Source organism: Lepidochelys olivacea (assembly GCF_965140295.1).
Source record: "Lepidochelys olivacea isolate rLepOli2 genome assembly, chromosome: 7".
NCBI lineage: Eukaryota > Metazoa > Chordata > Testudines > Cheloniidae > Lepidochelys > Lepidochelys olivacea.
Window position 1 is genome coordinate 56,306,388 of NC_140417.1, and position 24,622 is coordinate 56,331,009.

The window sequence follows — 24,622 nt, forward strand, 5'->3', positions numbered from 1 at the left end:
TCTTCTCCCTCATTTTCATTGCTCTGAACTCATCAGACCAGGCTCCATGGCTTTTGCCTTTTAGCTGTAACTCTCCCCTTCTTTGCAATTCAAACAGCTCTCAGAGTGCCTTGAAGTCTGCAGCAGGGCACCAAATCCCAAGACAAGTGAACAGGTGGGAAGTGGTCCTGCCACAAATACAGGGAGGAGGCCAGCACTCAGAGCACTCAAGTGATGCAATGCTAGGATGACTAACGGCAGCGACAGATCCCTCATGCGCTGGTGAGTGCAGGCACAAAACCCAGTACACCGACCTCCACCAACCCCCTTACCTGGGCACTGATCTCCTCCCGGCGCAGGAGCCGAATGGCCAGCCTGAGCAGCCCTACCACTGCTCTTTCCACCAGGAAGCAGAACTCCAGAGCATGGACGCACAGGTGATAGAGGTGGTCTCGCACTGCCTGCCAGACACAGCCCACACGGTCCCTAGCCAACACAGCAACAGGAGAAAGGGCAGGGTGAAGGGAGATGAACAGCAGGGCTTAGCAGCTGCTCGCTCTCAGAGACCTTGCAGGCCTGGTATCTCACTGTTTCAACTGGACGCTCCAGCAGAGAGTTACCAACAACAGATCTATGGGAGCTCATTGCTTCATAATTCACAAGCAACCAGGTGGGGGAGGGCACTCTAAACTCTGCTTCAGCAGCTTCCTTGGAACCTCCTGGCCCCTTTGCTCAATTTGCAAACCCCTTCCCCTCCTCAGGTGTGCCAGGCGCATGGGGGCTCCACCAGCCCCACCTGCCAGCCCTCCCATATTTAGCAGGAGATCTTTTCAACAGGCCACCCACCCCACCATCAAGGTGATGTGGGGGAAGGGTAATTCTTGATCATACGACTTGGCACTGCAGCAACACTATCCCCCCACCTCCCCATCCCTAGCTGGGACAGACACCATTTTAGTCTCCATGTCCTCTAGGTCTCACTGAAGTAAGCAGAGATTCAGAGGGGATGGCCCTCTTTTTACAGGTACTGTGGTGGAATTGCTAAACCCAGCTGTTGTGCTTCAGCTGGCAAACCAAGCCCATAAGGAACCGAGCTCCTGGACCTACACATCAGTGAGTCACTGCTGGAGCAGTTCTGGAGACTGCGTTTGAATAAGGGCATTGGCACACAGCTCAAAGAATCACCTATTCTCCAGCACGATCCTCAGCAGCATCTCCAAGCAGAAGGCAGAGTCCTCCTCATCATACGTCTCCTCATCAGGAGTCACGGAGATCAGAGCCTGAAAGAGCCAAAGATCATCAGTACCCATCACCACCTCTGCATGCAGTGAAAATCCTCCCAGAGGGACCAGCTTGTGCGTTCCCCCAGTCACACAGCACTTCACAGCTTCTGCAACCGGATCCGCCATTTAGGAGAGCAGACACACCAGGTTCTTTTTCTGATGCACTCACTAATGTTCAACTCAGGCATGCAGTTTGCCAAGGGGAAGCAAGAGGGACAGCCCTAGGGCTCCTAGGCACAGCTACAGGAATTCTCAAGCCTCTCCTGAGCCCCACAGGGATCCTTTAAGAAGCTATACAACAAATTAACACCTGGCTCTGCTCTTAAGGAAGTCCCTGGACCTAATTTCCCATGCCAGAGACAGTGAGAAACCTTGAGCCAAAAGCTGAACCGAATGCTGTTCTTGAAGTACTTCTAGATAAGTCTTCTGGAAAAGACCTGCAAGGGAAATATTCCACCGCAGTATGCGATACATGGCTGTAAGTACAGTGTACCCTCCTGACCACTATCCTCCAGCCCTACAACCTGCCTGCGATGCCTCTCACCTTCATGAGCTCCTGGAGGGACTCCAGCTGGAGGAACTTGCTTTCAGTGATCAGTTTCTCTGGGTCACATTGCTGCGAAGAAGAGAAGGGAAAGAGAGTGCTGTGAGCAGGGACATAACCTGAAGAAACACAGTTCATGCAGGTCGGCACGCACAGAGTAGATTGGAGAGGGAGCTTCAAGCCCATTTCTAGGAACTCAGGCCCCGACCAACCAATACGCATCACTAGAAGCCATTTCTCCTAAAGAACCTGGCCTCCACTGGGCAAATTTTAGGGGAGAGAACAAGTCACCACATCAGGGAAAATCTGTATTTGTTACAAATCCATTCTCATCAACTTGTGCTTAGTTATGGGACTCTAAACTAGACTAAACATCTCAGCTCCCTATGGGGAAGCACCTGCATTTTCATGGACTTATGGAACGTGGCTCCCCATGGGCGAGTAGTGTTAGATCTGTATGGAGTACACTACAGCTCCCTACAGCTGTGCATATGCAGGTATTCTTCAGGGTCTGTTAGGTCCCTGAGGTTTCCAAGTCCTCTGGGATCCTGGCTCCATCTAAATAGTTAACACTCATCCACAGGAAGCGGGTACTTAAGAGTTACAGCCCCACTTCCCATGATCTGTGAAGGTCTGTCCTCTCATACACACCACCCAATGCCCCTGCTCAATGCATTACACTCTGTGCCAGATTCTTTTCAGTCCCGTGCATTACCTTTATGCACTCCAGAGCTATTCGCTTTGCTTCCTGGTTCTCTGTAGATGGCCCCCTCATGCCAGATTGTTCTGTACCGCTGAGGGTGAGCCAGCTAACAAAGCTCAGCACTGTGGACTCACCGCTGCAAACAGAATACACACACATCAGCCACACAACAAGAAACCATGCATGTTCCCTAGCACCCATGAGGGACTTGTTGAGCCACACCTCTCCATGCCACTCACCGGTTAGATGGGGTCTCTTCCCGCTGCAGAGAGATCTTGCCATTGGGATCCACAAAGTCTTCAACCTGGAAGTCAGACCAGAGTGCATGTCCCAGTGTTCACCTCTTTCAGCTCTGTCTTCTTCACATCCCCAAATCAATTTTCCATTCAAGTCTACACTGTCTGATCTATACACAGCACATAACCCGCCCCCCACATACAGACACTGTCACCAAACCTGCAACCCCACAGGCAAAACCACAGAATTGGGCCTTCTACAATGCATTGTTGCAGTCCCCACACCATTGCATTTCCCCACACAGACATGTCTTGTCATTTATTTTAGCAGATGTCTGAGAGTTGGAATTAATCAAATTCAGATTAAGAACAAAAAACAAAACAAACAAAAAACATCTGCCAATCTGAGAAGCAGGAGCCCACAGGTCACTACTGTGCTAAGCCCTTCAAGGGCTGTCTTGCTCTATACACGCACTGCTAAAGCCAGGCCTTTCCAAGCAGGCTCTCTTCTCCTTTGAACTGGGACTCTGCAAAGCTGGGCTCTCCATTTGCCCTCTCTTGAATTAGCCAGGAGCTGGCTGTCATTACCTCCACCATGGCCTTGGGCAGCAGCTCTGCTCGGAAAAGCTGCAGCATTGCCTCCATGATGTTTTTCCAGCCCTCCCGCAGAATGTCGCCATGGCGATGCGCCAAGTGAAACACAGTCTTTGCTGCGATGTGGGCCTTGGGATTACTTCCAAAAACACTGGGCAGATTCTCAATAGACTGCAAGAGAGAAGAGTGGGTGGCAGTCTGTCAGCAAGACACATTTCCCTTTCAACACAGCCCAGGACAGAGTGCATTGCAGACCCTGCTACGGGACAGACGATATTTATAAGAAAGGCTATGGGTAAACTACAAAGCTAGCACTCAATCTGGGGAAGGCTGGGCTCAGCTGGCTTCCCTGACCCTTGCTGAAACACAGGGGGAAGACAGAGATGCACCACTGTAGCACTTTAGCGACATCACTACTATGCTGACAGGAGGGGTTCTCCCATTGGCATAGGTACTCCACCTACCCGAGAGGTGGTAGCTAGGTCAACTGGAGAATTCTCCTGCCCATACAGTGCTGCCTACACCAGGGGTTAGATTGGTTTAACTAGGTTGCTCAGGTATGTTGATTTTTCACATCCCTGAGCAACAAAGTTCTACCAACCTCATTTCCTAGGGTAAACCAGGCTTAAGACTCGGCACTACAGTAACTCATTCCAGAATCACAAAGCTCTTTACTAATACTTCATTCAACATCACAACTCCCCGGAGAGGCATGAATTATTAACTTCTCTGTACCTCAGTTTCCCTCCCAGGCCTGCTCTACATCAGGAAATTAGGTTAGTATAATTACATCATTAGGGGAGTGAAAAATCCACCTCCCTGAGCGACACAGTTAAACCAATCTAACCCATAGTGTAGACAGCACTAGGTCGGTGGGAATTCTCCTGTAGACCCAGCTACCACTTCTCGGGGAGGTGGAGTACCTATGCTGATGGGAGAACCTTTCCCGGAAGCATAGGTAGTATCTGCACTGATGCTCTACAGAGGCCCTGCTGCAGCCTTTTAAGTCTAGACAAACCCTAAGTAACATGACTATATAAGTGACTTGCTTAAGGGCATAGCTATTCCCACTCAGTCAATGGCAGGGCTGGGAACAGAACCATGAGTCCTGATCTGCAGTCCCCTGTGCTAATTACTAGACCACAGTCCCTTCATAAAGGCAACCTGTCCAATACATCCACAGCTTACCAACACAAAGTGTGTTATGCCATTCCATCAAACTGACCACATGCTACAAAACTGAGTCTCTCAGTAAAGCAATATAGCAACCATGTGAATAAGGATCAGAACTAATATGTCCAATGTTTTTGAGGAGCCCAAAAGTCTCTCAAGAGGAGGAACACTATGCAAAGAAATAATCCGTGTAAGTAAGAAACAGAAAATCCAATAACTCTGTTCTGCTCCCAAGGCTAATTGAGAAGGGGTGAGAAAGACTAGACCAGACAGAAGCGTAACTCTTCAGATCTCATACCTGAAGCCCAGAAAACATGTGTCCCACCCTGTTATCCCATTGCTCTTGAAAGAGGTCCAACTGCAAAACGACTTGCTTTGGCAGGCGCTGCTGTCAGTGCTAATGACCAGAGCTGTATTGCATGAGTGGCTCTATGTGGCAAGCTTGGCAAGAAAGTTTCAGCTACCTTTGTTCCATTTCCAGTGCCAGCCCCCATGTTATTATGAAAGAACCACAGGAACATACATATCAGTGAGCTCTCGCATCAAAATATGAACTTCAACATCCCTTGGCTTCCTCTGTGCACTGACCAGCCACATCCAACTCATCCCAACAGACAGCAACTCCAGAACACCCAGTGGGTGAGTGTCTAACTGCAGAGAAAGGCAAGAAGAATAACACTGCTGAATCCACTGGAGAGCAGGGTGATCTTGCTTACAACCACTTGATTCCTTGCAAAGACCTCTTCCATCTCTTCTCTCACAGCTGACCTCCAATACGGCGATATCTTGCAATTGCAGTGCCTCAGAAAAGATACCTGATCACTAAAAGGTTTGCCTAGGGAAGCGGCTAACAGCTAACCTAAACTAAAATGGTCTTTCCTTACTTTCTCACTGTTGCTCTTAGTCATCTTCTCAACCCCTTAAAACACTGCCTTCCCCTCTACTATATTACCTCTCAAATATCTGTGGTCCTCAGGTTGTATGGAAATTTAGGGCTGAAGAATATAATTGGTACAGTTGGAATACAGCTAAGGATAAGACCCTATTTCTTGTGGAAAAGCCAGGGGCATTTTTCAGGACGAGAAGTCCTTGATTTTATATCTCCCACCAAAAGATGCACTTGTTAAACTGCAACAGAACTCGGGCTGCAGCGCACCAAATTTCAGTCTCACAATTGAATGGGATGCAGCGGGCAATTGTTAGGAGCCTTGCAGGGCTTAGTCTAGTAGTTTGGTACAGTGCTCTAAAAGGTTGGGACCAACAGATTTACACAGTTCAACAGTTCTTTGATGGCATACACTCTCCTGCTTGAAAAAAAAAAAGAAAATCCTCCAGCAACCCAGGCTCATTCATCCCACCACTTTTCTGTAATGTCAACCAATAGTGCTTGTGTGTGTGTACGTACGTACACGTACTCTAGGAACGTCTTCAAATTCCTGCTCTATTTTCTAAAGGCTTTGTCTACACATATTTGTATTGTGTCCCTCTCCCAATACATTCAGGGTACGTCTACTCTGCACATGCTTTACAGCAGGGTGGAGTGTATACACCACTCTAGCACAGGTATAAATACCAGTGCAGATGGTGAGACGCTGCTTAGGCGAGTATAGACACACCAGAACCTTATGATATGTACCTCACACGGCTCTCTACAAGCCCAAGCAATGCCTCCTCTGTCTACACTGCTATTTTTAGCAGTGTAGTGTCCCGCTGTCCTCCTGCTGCCTGAGCTTTTCTCCACCTCAGGGAAAGACTGCAGCAGAGAGGAAAGGCTCTGGCAGAGGGAAGGCAGCAGGCAAAGGCTCAAACAACTCTCTGCTGCTGGAGCCTTTCCCTGCCACAGTTCCCCACTGCCAGAGCCCTTCACTGATGCATGTAGATACATGCTGCAGCATGGATGCAGCCTGCTTTTCACTGTGACATGTAGCCACACATAACCGACATGCTGCTGCCAGTGGTGTGCAGTGTAGACATATACAGAGTAGAAACATCTGTGATTCAAGCAACTTGGCTGCCACAGGTGATCCCTTCCCATCCCTGACAAAACTGCTGCTGAAAATGCCACATGAGCAACACCTAGAAGGAAACAGTGGGGATATTAGGATATGCTGCTGTGTGGAAACCCTACTTCATTACAGACAAATCACATTTCTCCATTCACTTGCACTGAAGAGTTCACGCCGAAAATCCCTGCACTGGGGCTGAAAAACAGGACAGACAATATATCTGCAGGGGATGTCATCACATGTAAAAGTTAACCTCTCCACAGCAGAAACTTTGAGACAGAAGATGATATATACAAGTATCTGCTTCCAGATCCCTCCGCACAAACTCACCTCGCTGCTGAGGGCAGTAAACTTGCAGAGAGAAATTATGAGATTGTCAAACACATCACTCAGGCCATAGTGTGCAGAAATCATTGCACATTTCCTGAAAGACAAACCACAAGCAATGTAACCACAACAGCACAGGACGCTCCCAGTCTAGAACCCCAGGTCAGGTTCCCTCTTCACTGACAATGCAGGACCATTCCCCTGCATCTCACAATACATGCCAGTATTAGCAACCCATCTCTGTTCTGTGCTGCCACCCTCCAGCACAAACTACTGGCAGGTGCAGAGATCCTGGTATTTCCTTGTGCTGGTCCAGAAAACAAACTGCAGCCTCAGAGGCCCAGGCAGACAGGACCAAGGTCCCCAGTTCAAACCTTAGCATAAAAGTACAGGTGGTCAATTTGTTCATGGTGTTGAGGTTCAAAGTTCAAAAAGGCCCTGGATACAATGGTGTAATAACTGAGCTTTTAAAATGTGCTTATACCTAATTTGAACCCAGCTGTGACCAAAGACCCCCCCCAATACAGACTGCTCTGTCTAGGGAGGGATTTTTGAGAACTGGCTTGGCCAAAAAACATGCTAGGACCTATCCTGGCCACAACTAAGTTTAAATGGTGCTCAATCACTTTAAATAATTTATTACAACAATGTAGACCAGACAAAGATTGAGTGGTACCAATCAGAAGCCTTTAAGGATTGGATCTACACAAGCCCAGGGAAGAGCACTAGCCAGTAATGTGGGGCTGCAGGCTGGGAGCAAAAGCTTCTACTTGCTAGGGAAAGCCAACAGCTGATCTTCTCTATGCTCCCTCCAGCTGGCAGATAGGAGATACTGCCCAAAATGGGGATGATTTACACCCACAGACTGGAAGCCTACTAGATCTCTGCGGAGGAAGAGTAGGGCTACCTGAAGCCAGAGATAGCCTTCTGGATGATTGTTTCATCTAAGCTCTTGTCAAAAACGTAGGACAGGGCTGCAATGGTGGGGCCCCAAGTCATGGTGAAGAGATCGTGATCATAGCTTCCTGGAGGCACGTGCAGGAAGATGCCTTCATCAGTAGCACCACGATGCAGCAGTACATTCCATATGTAGTTTTCCTTCACTAGGCCCGTCTGCTCTTCTGGCATCACTATCTCGTCATTTCTAACAGGGATGGAAGGAAAGGTTAGGTCTGGCTCAGAATGAAAAAATCTAAAATTTACACAGTGCCTTTCGTTATAAAAGATCTCAAAGCACATCACAAACTATGCACGCCCTGGGATCACTTTGCCCACCATTCAAGTGCACGTATACTGGAGTTGGAATGGAAAATCTGTTAACAGCACTCCACTTCCTGACCTAAGCAGCTGTGTAGCGTTGCGAAGAATCCATCTCTGTCTAAAACTGAAGAGGGAATTTAGAGCATAATGCAGTTAACCAAACTGGAATTAGCCAGGACACCTGATAACTAGCAGCTCAGCATCCTCTTTCTCCTTTAGGACCCATTCATCTTTCGCACAGGTAGCTTATGCATTCCCAGACAAAAACTAAGTTAATACGGCATTATAGCAAAGAGCACATATGGGTAATTTAGGGTAAAAACATTAGGGATGTTGTGATTATACCAAAATCAAGCACTATAAAGACAGGAAATTCAAAGTTAGCATTAAACTTAAAAGAAATCTGAACATGTTAAGGCACGGAAATCTACAGTTAAGGCATGCAAATACCCTTAACTTTTCCCTATAGAAACACTATGAATTAGCCATACAATTATGATTAATGCATAGTAGCATTTGAAGTCCTAGGATAAAAATCAGTTTAATCTAAAAACATTGAGATATTTTATCTACTTTTGGTGTCACAAGGGTGACACGTGAAGACCAATAGGAGATAGATGCCCTTCTCAAAATGATCACCCAACTGAGGTCACTACCTACTTCCTCCAGAAACACCACAACATTAACAAAATCCCTGAGAACACTATCCTTGCCATCATGGATGTCACCTCCCCATTCACCAACATCCCTCACAATGACAGCATTGCTACCTGCCTCAGATCTTTACAAGATAATGGATAACACTCAGCTATCCACCCCAAACATTGCCAAACTCATCCATTTCAACCTCACCCATAAAAAATTTATATTCAACAACAAACACTTTATCCAAACCATGGGAACAGCCATAGGTACTAGGATGGCTCCCCAATATGCCAATATCTCCATAGGCCACCTTGAACAAGAATTTCTGGACAAATGCACCACGAAACCAAAGATACATCAATGATATTTTCATCTTCTGGACAGACGACCTAAAGCCTCAGCTTTCCACCACAACTTCACCAACCACCAAACTCTCCCATCCATTTAACTCTCTCTAGAACACTCCCACACTCGCATCAACTTCCGGGATACCATGATCAGCTTCAATAATGGAACTCTACTGACACTATATACAAGAAACCCATAGATCACCACACCTACCTTCACAGATCTAGTAAACACCCCAAATATACTAAGAAAATTTGACATCTACAGCCAGACACTCAGGTACCACAGAATATGCTCCAAAGGAGAAAGTCAGGGATACACAACTTAATACACTCAAAACCGCCTTCACCAAACAAGGACACTCCACGAGAGGTAGATCACATCATGGAATGGGCCACCCAAGAGAACCTGCTTCAATACAGCAATAACCTCTCCTCTCCCCTGAACTGCACACCCCCAGTGGCCATCTACCACCCCACACTGGAACCCATATGGGTATCACTGAACAATTACAACCCATACTCAATGGGGACAACATTGTGAAAGAAATCCTTCCTGAACCCTTTCTTCTGGCCTTCCCAAAACCACCCAATCTCTCCGAGCTCATCATCAGAAGCAAGTTCCCAACAACACACCAACTTAAAGCAGAACCAGACTCTGCCAGAACAATGGATACAAAACTTGTAGACATATCTCCACTGCTATGATGGTCAACACTCCCCACAACACACCCTGAAGGATCCATGGGTCCTAACCATTCGTATCACAACATGTGTTGTACCTCATCCAGTGTACTAGATGCCCCAACAACTATGTGGGTGAAACCAGATGATCACCATGCTCTTGAATGAACCCTCACGGAAAAATGATAAAAAACAAAAAACACCCTATCACCTGTGGGTGAACACTTTTCACGAAGTGAAAAGTTACATCAGTCTATATCTGACCTCTCAGCCCTCATTCTCAAAGGAAACTTGCACAAACATTTTGGACAGACAAACCTGGGAGCTTAAATTAAAAACTTTGCTAGACACTAAAAATCATGGACTGAACAGACACACTGGATTTATGGTTTATTACAACAATCTATAAACTACTAACACACCACCCCTACTTCCTCCCGCCCTCCTTTTGCCTGCTATGACAGGAGAGGTGTGAACAGGCCCCTTCACCTGGAATGGTCCCTTATAAGATGTGTTAAGTACTTATGCGAAACAAATGTGTTCCATCTTGTATTCAGCTGTGACACACTGAGTGCATTTCCCAGACCCCAAAAAGAGCTCTGTGACAGCTCAAAAGCTTGTCTCTCTTACCAACCAAAGTTGGTCCAATAAAAGATATTAATTTACCCACCCTGCCCCACCTAACTGAGGGCAGACTATGGCCTCAGTCCCATTGACATTAGAAGATATCAACCATTTTGAAAGAGGTCAGTTCTTTATGGAATTTTCTATGCAAGGACATTCTTCAGCTGCTGAAGAAACTTCCACTTATGAAAACCAATCGCAAAAAGTGACCTTTAACTTAAAAAATTCACAATATGGCCTACACATAAGGTTGCAGTAAATTTCAACTGTAGGGAAAGTTTGAAGAGACTGTTATGTTTGAAACAAACAGTTTGATACCCAACAAAAGTTTCTTAAAGGACCCATATTTTGATTAATTTTAACTCAAATAAATTAATGGATTTACTTGGAAATTCTCAGAAATTTAATTCTGTGCCCAGAGCACAAGTGCTGTAATTTTGAAGAGGATATGCAATATTCTTCATCTACATGACAGTCTGAATCTCTACTTTAAGTGCAAAAAGTCTCCATCTTAACTACTGAGTCATGATAGCACCTCCATAACGGAGCAAGACTGTGTATGCCAGGCTGTCCTAGCATCAGTGCTCTTAACAGAGCCATAAGACAGCCTGTGGACTGACTACAAAAACTGGGCTGGTTCTGGGATAGAGTCATCAGACAAACAAAAGATCTCTGAAGACTCTCTGAACTCTGTTTGAAGGGAGGAGAACCCCATCAAGCAATAGACACTGATCAAAACTACAATTTATTTGCTGAAATCTGGAGATGCCTCTTGAACTTCTAGGTACTTAGCACAGGTGCCTGCATAACCCTGCTTCTGGAGGAGACTTGAAAGGGAGCGCCGGACTAAGAAGTCCGCCTCGTTTCTAGACCCAGTTGTTGCACGCAATCACGGACTGAAACCAGCTGAGAGTCAGAGTCACATCCTGCCTCCTCAAAGCTGTAATCCCCTTAGCTTCAAAGTGGTTGGGCCTGGATTTACTGAATACGATAACTTCTAAGCAGTTATTAAAGCCTCCCCACCCACAGCCAACTCTGAGCATGAAAGGACCACAGCAGTCAGGAATTCCCCCAAGCAGCGGTCTGTGTGCCAGGAGCCCCAGGGATGGGGAGCAGAGACCAGGAGCAGACAGTTTCATGAGAGAGAAAGGGACAAATGCAAAAGCAGAATATACAAGACCAAGACCTGGCCACACCATCTCAGGGCACCAATGCAGCATTAGGGAGGGACACCGCCTCTGGCGCTACAAGTTCTAATACAGTTGGAAGCCTGACCCAGAGGAGTGGTTTCTTAGCTACAGTATCTCACATGTACCGCTCTCACGCTGCCATTCCTTCACATGTTGATAGAAGCCATGTTTTTTTAAAAAAAACCTTTATCTTAAGTCTTGCAGATTAAAATACCATGGCAAGGTTCCAACTACACAAATCCAATTCAATAACTGTGACGAGCCTATTACCACAGCCCCAGATTAAGATGGAAGATGGTTCAAGGCAGACTGGCACGTGATCAGCAGAATTCTCTCTAATTGTGCTCCAGAGGTCTCACAGACCAAAACAGAGCCGCTTTGCTCGGTGCATACATGGAAATGCGATAGAAGGCTGAATACTTACTTGATGGCATGGTACATGTCCTCCAGTATGTCCTGTTCAAAGTCTTTGCCTCCATTCACCCCCTTCAAGTTCTTCCGGAATTCCTGGGAACATTACAGTTAGCACCAAGATGATTCTCTTAAGAATATTTCAAAAACACTAACTTAAGTGGCACTCAGCAACTCAGAGGCCCATATGCAGCTTGCAGACTCCATGGGTCTCATTAATTGTTTGCTTGCCTTTCCTGGGACTCAAGAAACACTGACCAATACATTATAATTCAGGGAGTATTGAATAATCCTTTTAGTGGCATGGGAGCGTTCAGTAGCCTCCATCCCACCTGCTGATAGGTAATATTACATGGGGATGGTCCATTAATGTTACATGTGATTAGCTTCAATTGTGCGTTGGGATGACAAATACACCACCTTTGTAAGAACACTGTGCCATCACTTTGAGCTCTCTGCACTTCCCCAGGTGCTTATTCACTTAGCATCACTTCTCTAATCGACTAGTCTTTTTTCTATTGCTTCTTTTCATTCTTACTAGTTCTTATGGTACAGCAGGTCACGAAACTGTGTTTACAGAGTAAAAAGCAATTCAAACCTTCCCTGCATGTTACTGCTTAGCTTTCATTTCTTCAGACTGTGTAACTCTTGTACTTAACCCCAACACTACTGTTATTTACAGTACATCGAAGAGTGATGAGTGGGACAGACTAAACAGAAGATGGAAGGAACAGCAAACGGAAAAAAGCCAGAAAGGTGAAAACAGAACTCCGTGCTCCTAAAATGAAGAGAAGTAAGAGGCAGCATAACAGCCACATGCAGGGAATCTGCTCTCACCTCTAGGGTCATTGGAACATTCTGCTTGCGGACATTATGGTTATGCTGGTCAGTGTTCAGCATAATAACTGCGTAGGCCAGGGCAAAGCAGGCATCACTATTAGCAAATGGAGAGCCATTTGATTTCTGAAAGGCAAATACAGCCACAAGTCAGATCCACAGGAGACAGATGCACACATGACTTGAGATCTCCATTTTCCTGCCTGCACAACAGAATCCAACAAATGGACTGGCTGAAAAATCAGAACTCTACTCCCAGCTTCTGGACAATGCCCCGGAAGAAGTCACTGTGCCATCCCCCACCTACACAGTAATGTTATAGAACACCGGGAGCTCAAAAGAGGTCAGATTCACCCTGTGATTTGACATGTCAAGGACAGCAAACATACACAATGGGTGGATGGAGCATAATTTCTTCCCACCCAGTACGCACCCGCCAATGTTCTGTGAAGGCTTCCAATAGCCTCTGAATCACCGGCGCCTCTCCTGGTAAGCGAAATGCTTCTAGGTAAAGCCGTAATGCTTCATCCAGTCTTAAGCCTTGGAAATTGAAAGTCCTGCAATAAGAGCAAAATGCTAGGAGACACACAAACAGTCAGGAGAAGAAGGCAGGGCAGACAAAGCAAGGCATGTGTGCACCCACAGATTTATTGACTGGAAAACACTGAGGATCAACATACAGGAATGAGCCATACCGACGGGTGGGCAGGGAGCAGAGGGAGATGGACAAGAGTGGTGGGTGGAAGAAAGCAGAAGGAAAGGTCACCAATAACAGCCAGTGGATAGGAGTGACGAAGGAGGAACAGTGGTCATAGTAGCTGGTGGTCTGTTTAGCTCCTGAACCAGTTCCCCTTTGTGACCAAATACATCAGACACCAACTATGGAAAAATACTCACCCCACAAAGCTCTCCAGCAAGTCTATGTTCTTACGGTCACTCACAAACTCCCCAATCATCTTCTTGTCTAGCCGGGGATTTTCTCGCAGCCACTGGGCCACCTCATTGTTGTCCATGGGGATGGCCAGAAGACTCTTCTCCTGAAGAAACTGTATCCCTTTCCTTGGCTTCTGGTTGAACTGCTCTGTGCCAGTTATCAGGAGCTGCAGGAGGCAAGCTAACAGTTACCAGTTTGGCTGAAGAGCCCTACAAAGCGGAGAACCTCTCTATGGAGATTCACTTCCACTTTTTACTTACAGGTGCTCTAGGGGGTCAAAAGCCACAAAACAAAATTACTTCAAAGGCACTGTGAAAAATATGACTGACTTCAGGACTGAATACATTGTTATACTTGTGTGATCTTGGAAAAGGGATCACCCAAAGCCAGAAGATCTGCAGACCTCCCTCAGAGACAAAACAAATCAACAGTGAACAGCACAAACCACAAAAAGCTTCAAGTCTCACCCAGTGACTAATTCTGATACTACAGGATATCCCGCCCTCCCCAACACTGCTATTCAACTAAAGCAGAGGAAGCTGCAAGATGAACTCCGAACAAATGGCAGGAGATCAGGGCCACTCCTCTACAACAGTAGCCACTGTTATCTAGTATTTTTGGACTACTGGAATCTCATTCTAAACCACTGACAGGAGTACAGGTAGCAAGAGTCCTATGCACCTATGTGGCACACAGAAGCAAAAGACACTAAGGGCTTGGGGTATGTAGATACTACTTATGCCGATGGGAGGGGTTCTCCTGACAGCGTAGACAATCCACCTCACCGAGAGGTGGTAGCTAGGTCCACATAAAAATTCTTCCGTCAACTTAGCACTGTTTATACAGCGGGTTACATTGGTATATGTGGATTTTTCACACCCCTGAGAGACACAGTTAGTGTAAATTACTAGTGTAGACCAGGAGTCAGAGAAGTAAGAACTATAAAGAGTTCAGCAGGTGAGGCAGGAACATCTAGAGCTCTATCAGGACAAGCAAAACCAGAGTCTGGGACAATAAAACAAATGGCTTTTTTTTTTTTTTTTTAAAAAAAGACAACTCTATTCTGTTTATACTTGAACAATTTGTGCTTCAGGGACCAGGAGTATATAACAAAATGTCTACAGTGCAATAGAGCACCTGGTTAAGGAAGGGTTAACTGAAGGTTTTGTAGTGTTAAGAAAACCAAACGCACAAACAGCTACATGAACTTTACTAAAGCCCCAGAATAAATGTCAGTTCCCTGTTAGTCCCCATCACCATGAAACCACGAGCAATGACCTAGTGAACTAAATTCATGACCATCCCAATTCTAACTCCCCTGGGCTCTCAGTACCTCAGAGCCCATCGCCCACTCCTCTCTATCCCCCCATGTATGTCTGTGTGAACTTTCTCAAAGTACAGTGAAGTACACAGCTCCTGCAGTGTAGAAAACACAGGTATGCAGTCAGGATAACATCTGTTAATGTTTGAGAGATGCACAGATGCTGCTGTGATGAAGCCCAAGTACCTACCTAGCCTACACAGTCTGAGGGGTTACCTCAGTGTGGAAAATCACTACTATGTATTTGGAGCTGAGGGGTTTCCTCAGTGTGGAAAATCACTACTATGTATTTGGAGCTGCAGGACCAAAAAAAGGTGTCTATTCCAGACTCTAGGCACCTTTGACAGTTATCTAAAAAAATATTTAATAACCTGTATGATATATGTCTAATTAAACCTCTCAGTAAAAGATGTGATCCACCTTTCTTAAACAATGATCCTTAAACAACCTCCTCTCCCCAACAACCTCCATAAAAAGCAGCCTTACAGTGGAATGTGAAAGTCAACAAATTTGGTCCTTTTTAGACCAAGGGAGGAGAGCAAATTCCAAAGCGGAAAGCCCATTATAGAGAATATCCTTCCAACAATTCCCTCCCTTATAACTGAGGCAGCTCCAAGTACAGCTCTTACATTAGTTATGGGAAGGAAGGGGGATCTGAGGTACTGCAAGACAGTCCCACACAGTTCAGAGCTGTCTAAATCAGAACCAATGCCTTAAACTCTACTCAAACCCACAGGCAGCCAAAACAGATCACAAGGCACAGATGTAAAGCGCTCACAGTGAAATACCCTGCACGTATACATTTTGTGACAATTTTGTTTCTGAATAGATGTAAGATAGCCCCAAGAAAGCACATTATAATCTAGTTGAGGTGACAAAGGCATGAATCACAGTAGTGAAATCTTCATTGGCGGGAAAAGTTTGCAGCCTTCTAGCCAGATGCAAGTGTAAAAAGCCATCCTGACCACCACTGAAAGCCAACTCACTCAACCCAAGTTGCAACCACCCATAAAGGGATAGTTAAAATCACCATATCTTTTGATTGCTTGCCCCAGCCTACCAACACCACTCAATTTCATCTGGACTGGGTCTCTGTTACTCATACTGAAAACATCACAACCCACACTTCCTCTCTATGCCTCCTAACAGACTCATATATATGCTGAATGTATGTCTGTACTACAACAGCTCAGCTACAGTGGTGCAGCTGTGCCACCATAGTGCAGATGCTTCCTACATCAATGGAAGGAGTTCTCCCACTGATATGATTAATCCACCCTCCGAAAGGCAGTAAGTATCTAGGTCTTCTGTGGACCCAGCTGGGTCTACAGCAGGGCTTAGGTCAACCTAACTATGTCGCACTGGGCATGATATTTTTCACAGCTCTGAGCAACATAGCTAGGTTGATCTAACTTAGGAGTAGACCAAGCCTGAGTGAGAGGGAAAACAAGATGGAACCCAGCAGAACTCCACATAAGCGCACTAGTGAAAGAAGAGCAATTACTCAACACTATCCTCTGGGATCTCAGAGCAGCCACATCCACTCCCTCCTACTCTGGGGTCAGCAGGCATGTCAACACCATCTTGTTTTTGATATCAAAGACAGGCGATAGATCTACCATCACCAGCATGGACACCTGACCTCCATCCAGCTTGAGGAGGAGACCAACTACTAAGCAAGTGCAGTCTCTGTGCCAAACTCAGATTGGACCCTAGATTAACAACGGTCAAAGAAATTGAGGCATCTAGATATGGGAAGAGTTATCTTGACACAATCTGTCAATTATTTTACCCACAAAGGGGAGATTAAAGCAATATAATTGGCCAGAATGCCATTTTCAAATGGGCGCTTCTTGAGACCAGGCTGTACCGATGCTTCGGTAAGAGTAGCAAGCAACCCACCCTTCTTGAAGGAGGTGTTGACCATCTCCATTAACATTAGGCCCAGCAGTTTCCCCAGTGGCCTCCAATAGCCTGGAGCACCATGGATCCAGAGTACAAGTTCAGGCATGAAATTTCCCCAGCACCTCCAGTAACTCAGAGCCCTACCAGAGTGAAACTCAAGTAGACACAAAATAATACCTATTTCCTAAGACACTGCCTGGCCTCCTCTGATGCAGTTTGGTCCTCAGTGTGACTACTCAATTCATTATACACCCAAAGGTCTCAAACGAACATTCTAAAGGTTTGATTAATCACAGCAGGCCAAAATGTAAATATTTTATGGAAGAAGAAACAGGGACGATGTCCAGAGAACCAATTTACAGTATGTTAACAGACCGCACCTTCTTTTTGCTCTTAATTTCCATCAGCTCCTGAGTTCTGGGCAGGAGGCAGGAAAACCGAGTGGGCTTCCTGGGGATGTTCTTCTCGGCTAGGAAGGAAAGTGAAAGTGTCATTACAGCCAAACCCTCCCCCACAACAGCATCACTCACTATGGTGCACTGAATGATTTTTCAGTGCCTCCATGCAATCACAAAGTCCTGCTGCACTGCCCCTTCTGCCAATGCTATACTGTACTACCTCCAGGTGCCCCACCACACACAACGTTCCCATCACTGCTGTAGCGGGGTGGTCACCCCGCTCCAGCTTTGAAGGGGTTAAAACAGCCCTGGGGAGCCAATAGTAAAAGCAGCCCTGCACAGGGCTGCGGCTGGGAGAAGAGGAGTGAGAACAGGTCGGGGAAGCTGAGTGAGCAGCTGACCACAGCTGCGGCCAGCTCAGTCAGGGCCCAGCTGGCCCTTATAAGAGGGCTAAGGGCCAGAAGCAAGGGAGGCTCACTCTAGCCCTGGAGTGGGAAGGGCTAGCTGCCTGGGAGCAAGGTACGTGAGGTGGAGCAGTGCTGGGGAAGGGCAAAGGGAGCTGGGGATCTCCAGCCTGGTAAACCCCCAGGCTGGAGGCCTTGGTAAAGACCCAGAAAGGTACTGGGGCTACAGAGGGGCAGAGGCAGAAGCAGCTGGTCCTAACCCCTTGCCAATGATGAGTGGCCATTACACTGCGGTCTGCCCCAATGAGTGGGGGTTAGATGATGACTGGCAGTAGCCACTGAAGCAAGGTGGGTTTAGAGGGTTGAAGGTTCCACAGGAAGGGGAGACCCAGAGTGTGGGGCTACTGCTGGGGCAGAACCCCAAGGTAAAGGGCACCACGGTCCAAGAGGGACACAGATGCCAGCGGCAGGCGAGACACCAGCCTGCAGAGGGCACTCCGAAGGCTGGAAAAAGCTAATTCCCAAGACAACCAGCAGGAGGCATCTTATCTGTGAGTCATCACTTTGCTACACTGCTCAGCAGCTCCAGTACCACTCACATGCAAAGGAGCGTCTCAGACATGATAATTTCACACACCCTGTTTATTTTTCTGCCTCCTCTAGGCCTGTTGCAGCCTGAGACTGATGATCGTCTCTTAGAGTGCTGTGCTAACCTTGACTATCTGTTGAAAATGCTACCAACAAGGGCAAATCTCATGTGTTTTTGCTACAAGCAAAGGGGACTCATCAGTTCCAACTCTCTCCACACATACAAACATCTAGAGTAGCCATGCTCTGTCAAATACACCACATCTAGAGTAACTTGAACATCCCGTGCATATGTACTTCTGGCTCTGATCAGGTTCCGTTAACATGGGTAGCACAGTCCACTATAATGTATTAATACCAAAGAACATAGGTCTGAACCATTCCCTGCATACAGATGTTCAGTTAGAGTCAAGGTCCTGTGGGAACCATTACCTGCATCACTTCCTCCCTCCAAATCCTGGCAACCCTGCTTCATCTGGTCAGCCATAAGACACCCACTGGTGGGTGGGCATGCCCCGGACAGCTCTGTGACCACACTGGGAGATTTCCCTTCACTCAGCACTCTCTCGTTGTCTGTGGGCAAAAGAGAAGGCAAGAGAAATCAGCAATAGAAGATGAACAAGAGCTTCTGAATAATCATAATGCCTTTTACTTTAATTGCTGTTCACCACTTGAAGGCCTTTGCATGTCTTACCAAAAGAAAAGACAAGTTACTGACCTTATAGGAACTGAGAGACTTTGAAGTGTGTTGTCCTCATTGATTTTGTGACCCCACTCTTTCCCAGCTACTACAAAATCCTGCTTCTCTGGGACTCTGTGTTGACAAAGGAACTGAGGGGCAGCTGGATCCACTCTGCCCTTTACATTCTTGGGTGCGCCAGTTCCTTCTCTAAGATTTCGTATTGGTGAAGGAACTGACACACCCAAGGGTATTAAGAGAAGAATGGGTCTAACTGCCCTCAGTTCCTTTTCCAATACAGAATCCCAGAAGAGAAAGACTTTGTGGTAGCAGAGAAGGTTGAGCAATCTGTGTTGACAACACATCTCAAAGAACCTGTAAGATAGGTAACCATTTTTTCAAGTGATTTTCCACACAGATCCCACCATTGGTGAGTAAGCAATTATCAGTTTGGTTGGAGATGGGTGCTAGGAGACTTGCTTAAAATAACTGCAGAACAAAATAAGCATCTGATGTGGAGGCCTCCACCAAAGTATAGTGTCTTGTAAATGTTTGAATCAAGCTCTCTATAGCTGTCCCAGAAATTTCAGAAATAGGGACATTCTTCAAACTGGCAACAGAGGCTGCATTAGGTCCAGTTAAATGAGCTCTAATGTGAGTAGGTGGATCTAACCTGGCTAATTCATAAAACGTCCTTATACAGTTGGAGAATACTACCTGATCCTTAACACCCTCTGCAAAGGTCACAGTCAGTCCAGGTGAGTTCCTGAATGATTTTGTCCTGGTAACGTAGTATGACAATGCCCTTACTACATCACGCATGGGAAATTTAGCTTCCAGGGAGTTGAACGAGGCTTGGGGAAGAAGACTGGAATATGAATAAACTGGTTCATATGGAACCCTGAAACAACTCTGGGCAAGAACTTGGGATGAAGCCTAAGAGTGACCCTGTTCTTATCAAACACTATTATAAGGGGGACCCACCAGGCAGGTGTGACTCTCCCCTACCTGAACTGATGTAATGGCTACTAAAAAGGAACTCTTCATTGTAGGTGGTAAAAGGAACAGGTTACTAAGGGCTCAAAGGAGAGACCCATCAAACACATTAATACTATAGTGAGATCCCAAGAGCATGAGGTCTCCCAAACCCGGGATAAAACATGAGTTAGGCTCTTAAGGAATCTAGCCCCTGTAGGATGATAAAATACAGTGTGGCCCAAGATAGGAGGGGGATGTGCAAATATTGCTGCTAGTTGGGCCCCTGTGGAACAAACAGAAGTCCCAACTGTTTCAGGGATAAAATAATCCAGTATTGTTTAAATGAGTGTTGTCAAGGGAGACAGCTTGTGCTCAGATGCCTATACAGAACACCTCTTCCACTTAGCTTTGTAACTCAGTCTAGCTGAGGCTCTCCTGCTTTGGAGAACATTCTGAACTACAGCTGAACAGCTTCTTTGGACAGATATCAGCCAGCCAGCATCCAGGCTGTTTGACATAATGATGCTGGGTGCAGCTGTAGGATGTGACCATTGTTGTGTAAGACTACATCAGGCACAGTGGGCAAAGTGACTGGGAGCGGTGATGAGAGGTTCACTGGATCTGAATACCAGAACTGCCTTGCCCATGCCAGGGCTATCATGATCACTGATTCAGCAACTTGCCTCATCTCCTCAGCATCATGAGGATTGGGAGGGGGAAAGCACATCAGTTCTGGTGTTCAAAGGATGAGAAAGGCAAGTGACAGGGAGTCTAGACTGGAGACCTCTATAAAGCAGATCTGTCCGTTCTTGTTCTGAACTGTGGTGAACAAGTCTATTAATAGGTATCCCACTTGCAAAAGATTCTGTGTAACAAATGGTTATTTACTTTATAGTAATTGTGGTACTTCAAGATGTTGTCATCTGCACAGATCCCACTGTAGGTGCACGTGCATGTGACACTGAAATCTTTTGAATAGCAGTATCTGTTGGGCTGTGCCCACACCGTGTATACCCTCCCACTTGAGGGCAAAAAGGACAGAGCGACCATAACCATCCCCTCACTTCCTTTAGTAATACAGAGTCCCAAATAAAGAGGGTCCACAGAGACGACACCACCTCAAAGAACCACAATCAATCACTATTAGGGAAGTAATCTCTTCCTTTTCTTTGAAAATTTGATAGGGTAGATACCACTGTAGGTGACTGCTAAGCAGTGCCCCATCTGGAAAGTGTGATTGAGGAGCCTTCACTATCACTAACTGAACAGTGACAGTAACACTGCTCTGCCAAATTTTTGCATCTGATCTTGCAGCCAGATCAAGGGCTTAATTTTTATATCAAAGAAAGCGGATTACTCCTCATACTGCCTTGTAAATTTTGGATGCGGAATGCATAGGTTGCACTTTTTGCTCTCGTAGAATGAGCTTTCTATATTTGAAGGGAGAGGAATATCATAGAATATCGTGTGATCTACTGATGTACACGATGTGATACATTTTTACGTTCTCTGGGAAGAGATGGCTTGACCTTTGAAGCACCAGAGAGGCGATAAAAGAACAGAGGGACAGTCTGAAAGACTTTGCTCTCTGAAGATAGTATAGCAAGTCCCTTGAAATGGCCAAGATATGAAGTTCAGTCTCTCCCAGAGAAAAATGAGGTTTTAGGAAGAAAAAAAAAACAGATACATTACAGATTGGTTTGAATGAAAGCCTGACAGAACCCTCTTTAGAGTACTTTCTTGATTCCAATTATGCTACGCAAGGGGTGAGAGAGGGTACTTAGGAGATGACTCCCTACTGTGTCATGATGGGCATTAAGAGGAGTATACCTCTAAAGATAGTGCTGTCCTGTGTGCTGTGGTTCTGCTGTATCCTCCCTAACTGGATAACTAATTGGGAAATGCTGCATCCTTCCTTTTGGCATCCAGAGGATTGCACAGAGGATCTAGCTTTCTGAGTCTACCTAGAGAAGGAATGACATATGGAACATCACTCAGGGATATGTCCCTCTCCTACGCAAAAAAGGCACTTGGAGTGGACTTTTGCCAGAGTCGGTAAACGGCACTGATGCTTCATATGAGGGGCAGGAGGGGTGGACACCATGTGGACAATCTCTCAAAGAACAGTATGTTTTCAAAGAAAGGGCAACATGCTCTAAGTGGAACAGCACCAGCAGCAAGGTTAGCGCACATACACATTAAACATTTTGTTCTGAAGGATGCCACAGATGGACTGTAGCATTCATGGAGCAGAAGAGCATTCCAGAGATGTCTATAGAACTGTTAATAGATATGACCATGCCTCCTGCCCTCTCCAGACCGTATCTTAGGGTAGACAGTGAGCTCAGTCTCCTTGATCTCAGTTGCCAGTGACCGAGTCCCTGAAGTGGAGTGGTCTGACATCAAGGTTTTAAATGCTAAAGTATATTGGAAAGCATGAAACTGGAAGAATGGAAATACATTCTCTTGGAGTTCACTTGCTGAGTGACCAAATGGAGGCATACAAGTGGGTTTAGAATAAAGCTAGGGCTGAACATGGAGATATTAAAAAGAAGGGTCTCACTGTTGCTTGTTTCTTTGGTGCTACTGGCAGTTTCTGTGCTGGGTTTGATCACTTCCTTCTCCTGTTGGTGGATGTTGCTGAGCACTTTGGCCTGGCAGTGTGCTTCAGTGCTATCAATCACTGTCAGCAATGCCTCAAGAGACAGCAGGTGAGTAGTGTAAAGTTGTCCAGAAACTGGAAAGGCATTCTGGGAAATCAAGGAGTTGAATGTCAGATGGTCTCAGATTTAACACCCTTCACAGCAACTTTGTCCCAGTGCTCTGAAAAGGTAAATGTACAATACAACCCCCCCCAAAACTTTCCACATAACTTTTTGAGAACTCCCACTCATCTTCCCCCGCTTATCCTTACTGTACTCCTTCTACTTCTTTGATCTTCCAGAACCTAAGTGGTCCTTCTTATCCACACAAAGCTGTTCAACCAGAACCTTTCATCCACCACCATCTGCTCCTCTCCCTCCTCTCAGACTCTCTGCCATCCCTCCTCTTGAGAGACTTTACTCTCCACATCCCCACCTACACCTCCTTCCAAGCCCTGTTCTAGCTCATGTTCTGTAGTCTGCGGCACTAGCTGAAGGGAAGGGCAGCGCAGAGCCTTTTCAGGACCTTGGAGAGCAATTTGGTGAGGTCCTCAAAGAGGTTAGAGCAGTAGTAGTCACAGTCATAGTTTATATAAAGCTCAGTGACAAAGCTGGGGATCCTCCACAGCTGAACAATGGCCTCCAGGGCCATCTCCTTCATCTCATAGGGCATCTTGGGGTTCTCCACAGTGATGATCTCCATCAGCTTCTTTATGTACATCTGGCAGAAACACAGGACAGCTCAGGTTAGGGGAAGAGAAAGGAAAGCAAGACAATACTGAGCTTTCAGGGCTCTTTAAATGGAGATTTAAGCGTTCCCCTTTCACATATGCTTTACCGTGTGAAATCCTCCACATTTAGTGAATGCTCACTCCAATAGAAGAACCTCTTCAGGTTCCTGTACACTTAGTAACTTCATACACATTTCAACAGCAAACTCTTAAGGGTGTCACTGAATTATTTTGCCATTCAGAAGACTGAGATTCACTATTCCAAAAAAAGTTAGAGGCAAGGCAGTTTCAAAAGCACTTTACTGTAGCCCTCAGAACCCCCCATACAGCTACTAACACCTAGCTGATTGGTACTTGGGCTGTACCCTCCCATTCTGTATACCCCCACATGTCAAGCAGTTATTATTGACCTATTCCATGGGGACCATGCGGTTATATTTCAAAAACTCACTTCCAGTTGGAACTTCAGGTGCTCTCTCATGCTCTCAAAGAGAAGGAAGCATACCCTGAGGGACGCTGCATACAGATTGAGCCGCTCCACACTCAGCAGCTGAGCAAGGAACAGAAACATAAGGAGTGAGAGGCCAAGCTACACTATCTGCCCAAGTGAGTAGTGCTACTGTTGTATCACATAACGGATTTATTTCTGGAAGCAATCCCATCCTCTGTCTCAAGATCTCTCCTACTGTGAATGGCAGTGGCCATGTTTCAAACGCTCCTCCCCTGCTTCCAGGGAACTCTAATTTCTCCTTCAACTGTTAGACTTGCTCATTTGTAGAGCATGCATATCTCCTCTGAGCAGAAAGCTAGGTGACTAGCTGCCTCCAAGGATGTCTCTCTAAAGAATGATTAAGTACTTATTCCCAAGTCTCCACCTGCTGCCAGACTGGTCACTTGCCATCTTGGGGATACATCTCAAAATCCTGTTTTCCCAGGCCAAGTCACAGAGTGTTGTCACAAAGCTACTGAGACAATGGAACCAAGCCAGTCACGACAGCTCATTAAAATCAGCTTCCTCACCCTCTACCTTGGGGCAAGAAAGGCAGAAGGTTTCCACCTACTGCTTTAATGAGGGAGGGCGAAGACAGGGATCAAGAGGAGACGTTTCTGCCCTTCAGAACCATTTGAGAATTTGATGAAGAGAAATGGTGAGGGGAAATTATCTGGTACCAGTTTGGGGGTTACGAGTGATCAAACAG

The 24,622-nt window shown here is 46.1% G+C and overlaps 1 protein-coding gene across 5 annotated transcripts in view; it reads right to left on the reverse strand.

Moving 5' to 3' along the window:
• The window catches only part of GBF1 (golgi brefeldin A resistant guanine nucleotide exchange factor 1), a 177,968-nt gene that overhangs the window by 13,405 nt on the left and 139,941 nt on the right, over window positions 1-24,622 (reverse strand). For all 5 annotated transcript variants that reach the window (XM_084633243.1, XM_084633244.1, XM_084633241.1 and 2 more), the window contains exons 13-29: window positions 23,875-23,973; window positions 23,219-23,413; window positions 22,614-22,800; window positions 18,826-18,966; window positions 17,384-17,472; window positions 13,741-13,943; window positions 13,277-13,400; window positions 12,844-12,969; window positions 12,020-12,102; window positions 7,753-7,989; window positions 6,849-6,942; window positions 3,334-3,510; window positions 2,749-2,813; window positions 2,522-2,645; window positions 1,807-1,878; window positions 1,165-1,259; window positions 312-465 (exon numbers count right to left, since the gene is read on the reverse strand). In XM_084633243.1, the coding sequence (XP_084489369.1) occupies window positions 312-465; window positions 1,165-1,259; window positions 1,807-1,878; window positions 2,522-2,645; window positions 2,749-2,813; window positions 3,334-3,510; window positions 6,849-6,942; window positions 7,753-7,989; window positions 12,020-12,102; window positions 12,844-12,969; window positions 13,277-13,400; window positions 13,741-13,943; window positions 17,384-17,472; window positions 18,826-18,966; window positions 22,614-22,800; window positions 23,219-23,413; window positions 23,875-23,973 (2,265 nt within the window). The remainder of the gene's footprint in view (window positions 1-311; window positions 466-1,164; window positions 1,260-1,806; window positions 1,879-2,521; window positions 2,646-2,748; window positions 2,814-3,333; window positions 3,511-6,848; window positions 6,943-7,752; window positions 7,990-12,019; window positions 12,103-12,843; window positions 12,970-13,276; window positions 13,401-13,740; window positions 13,944-17,383; window positions 17,473-18,825; window positions 18,967-22,613; window positions 22,801-23,218; window positions 23,414-23,874; window positions 23,974-24,622) is intronic.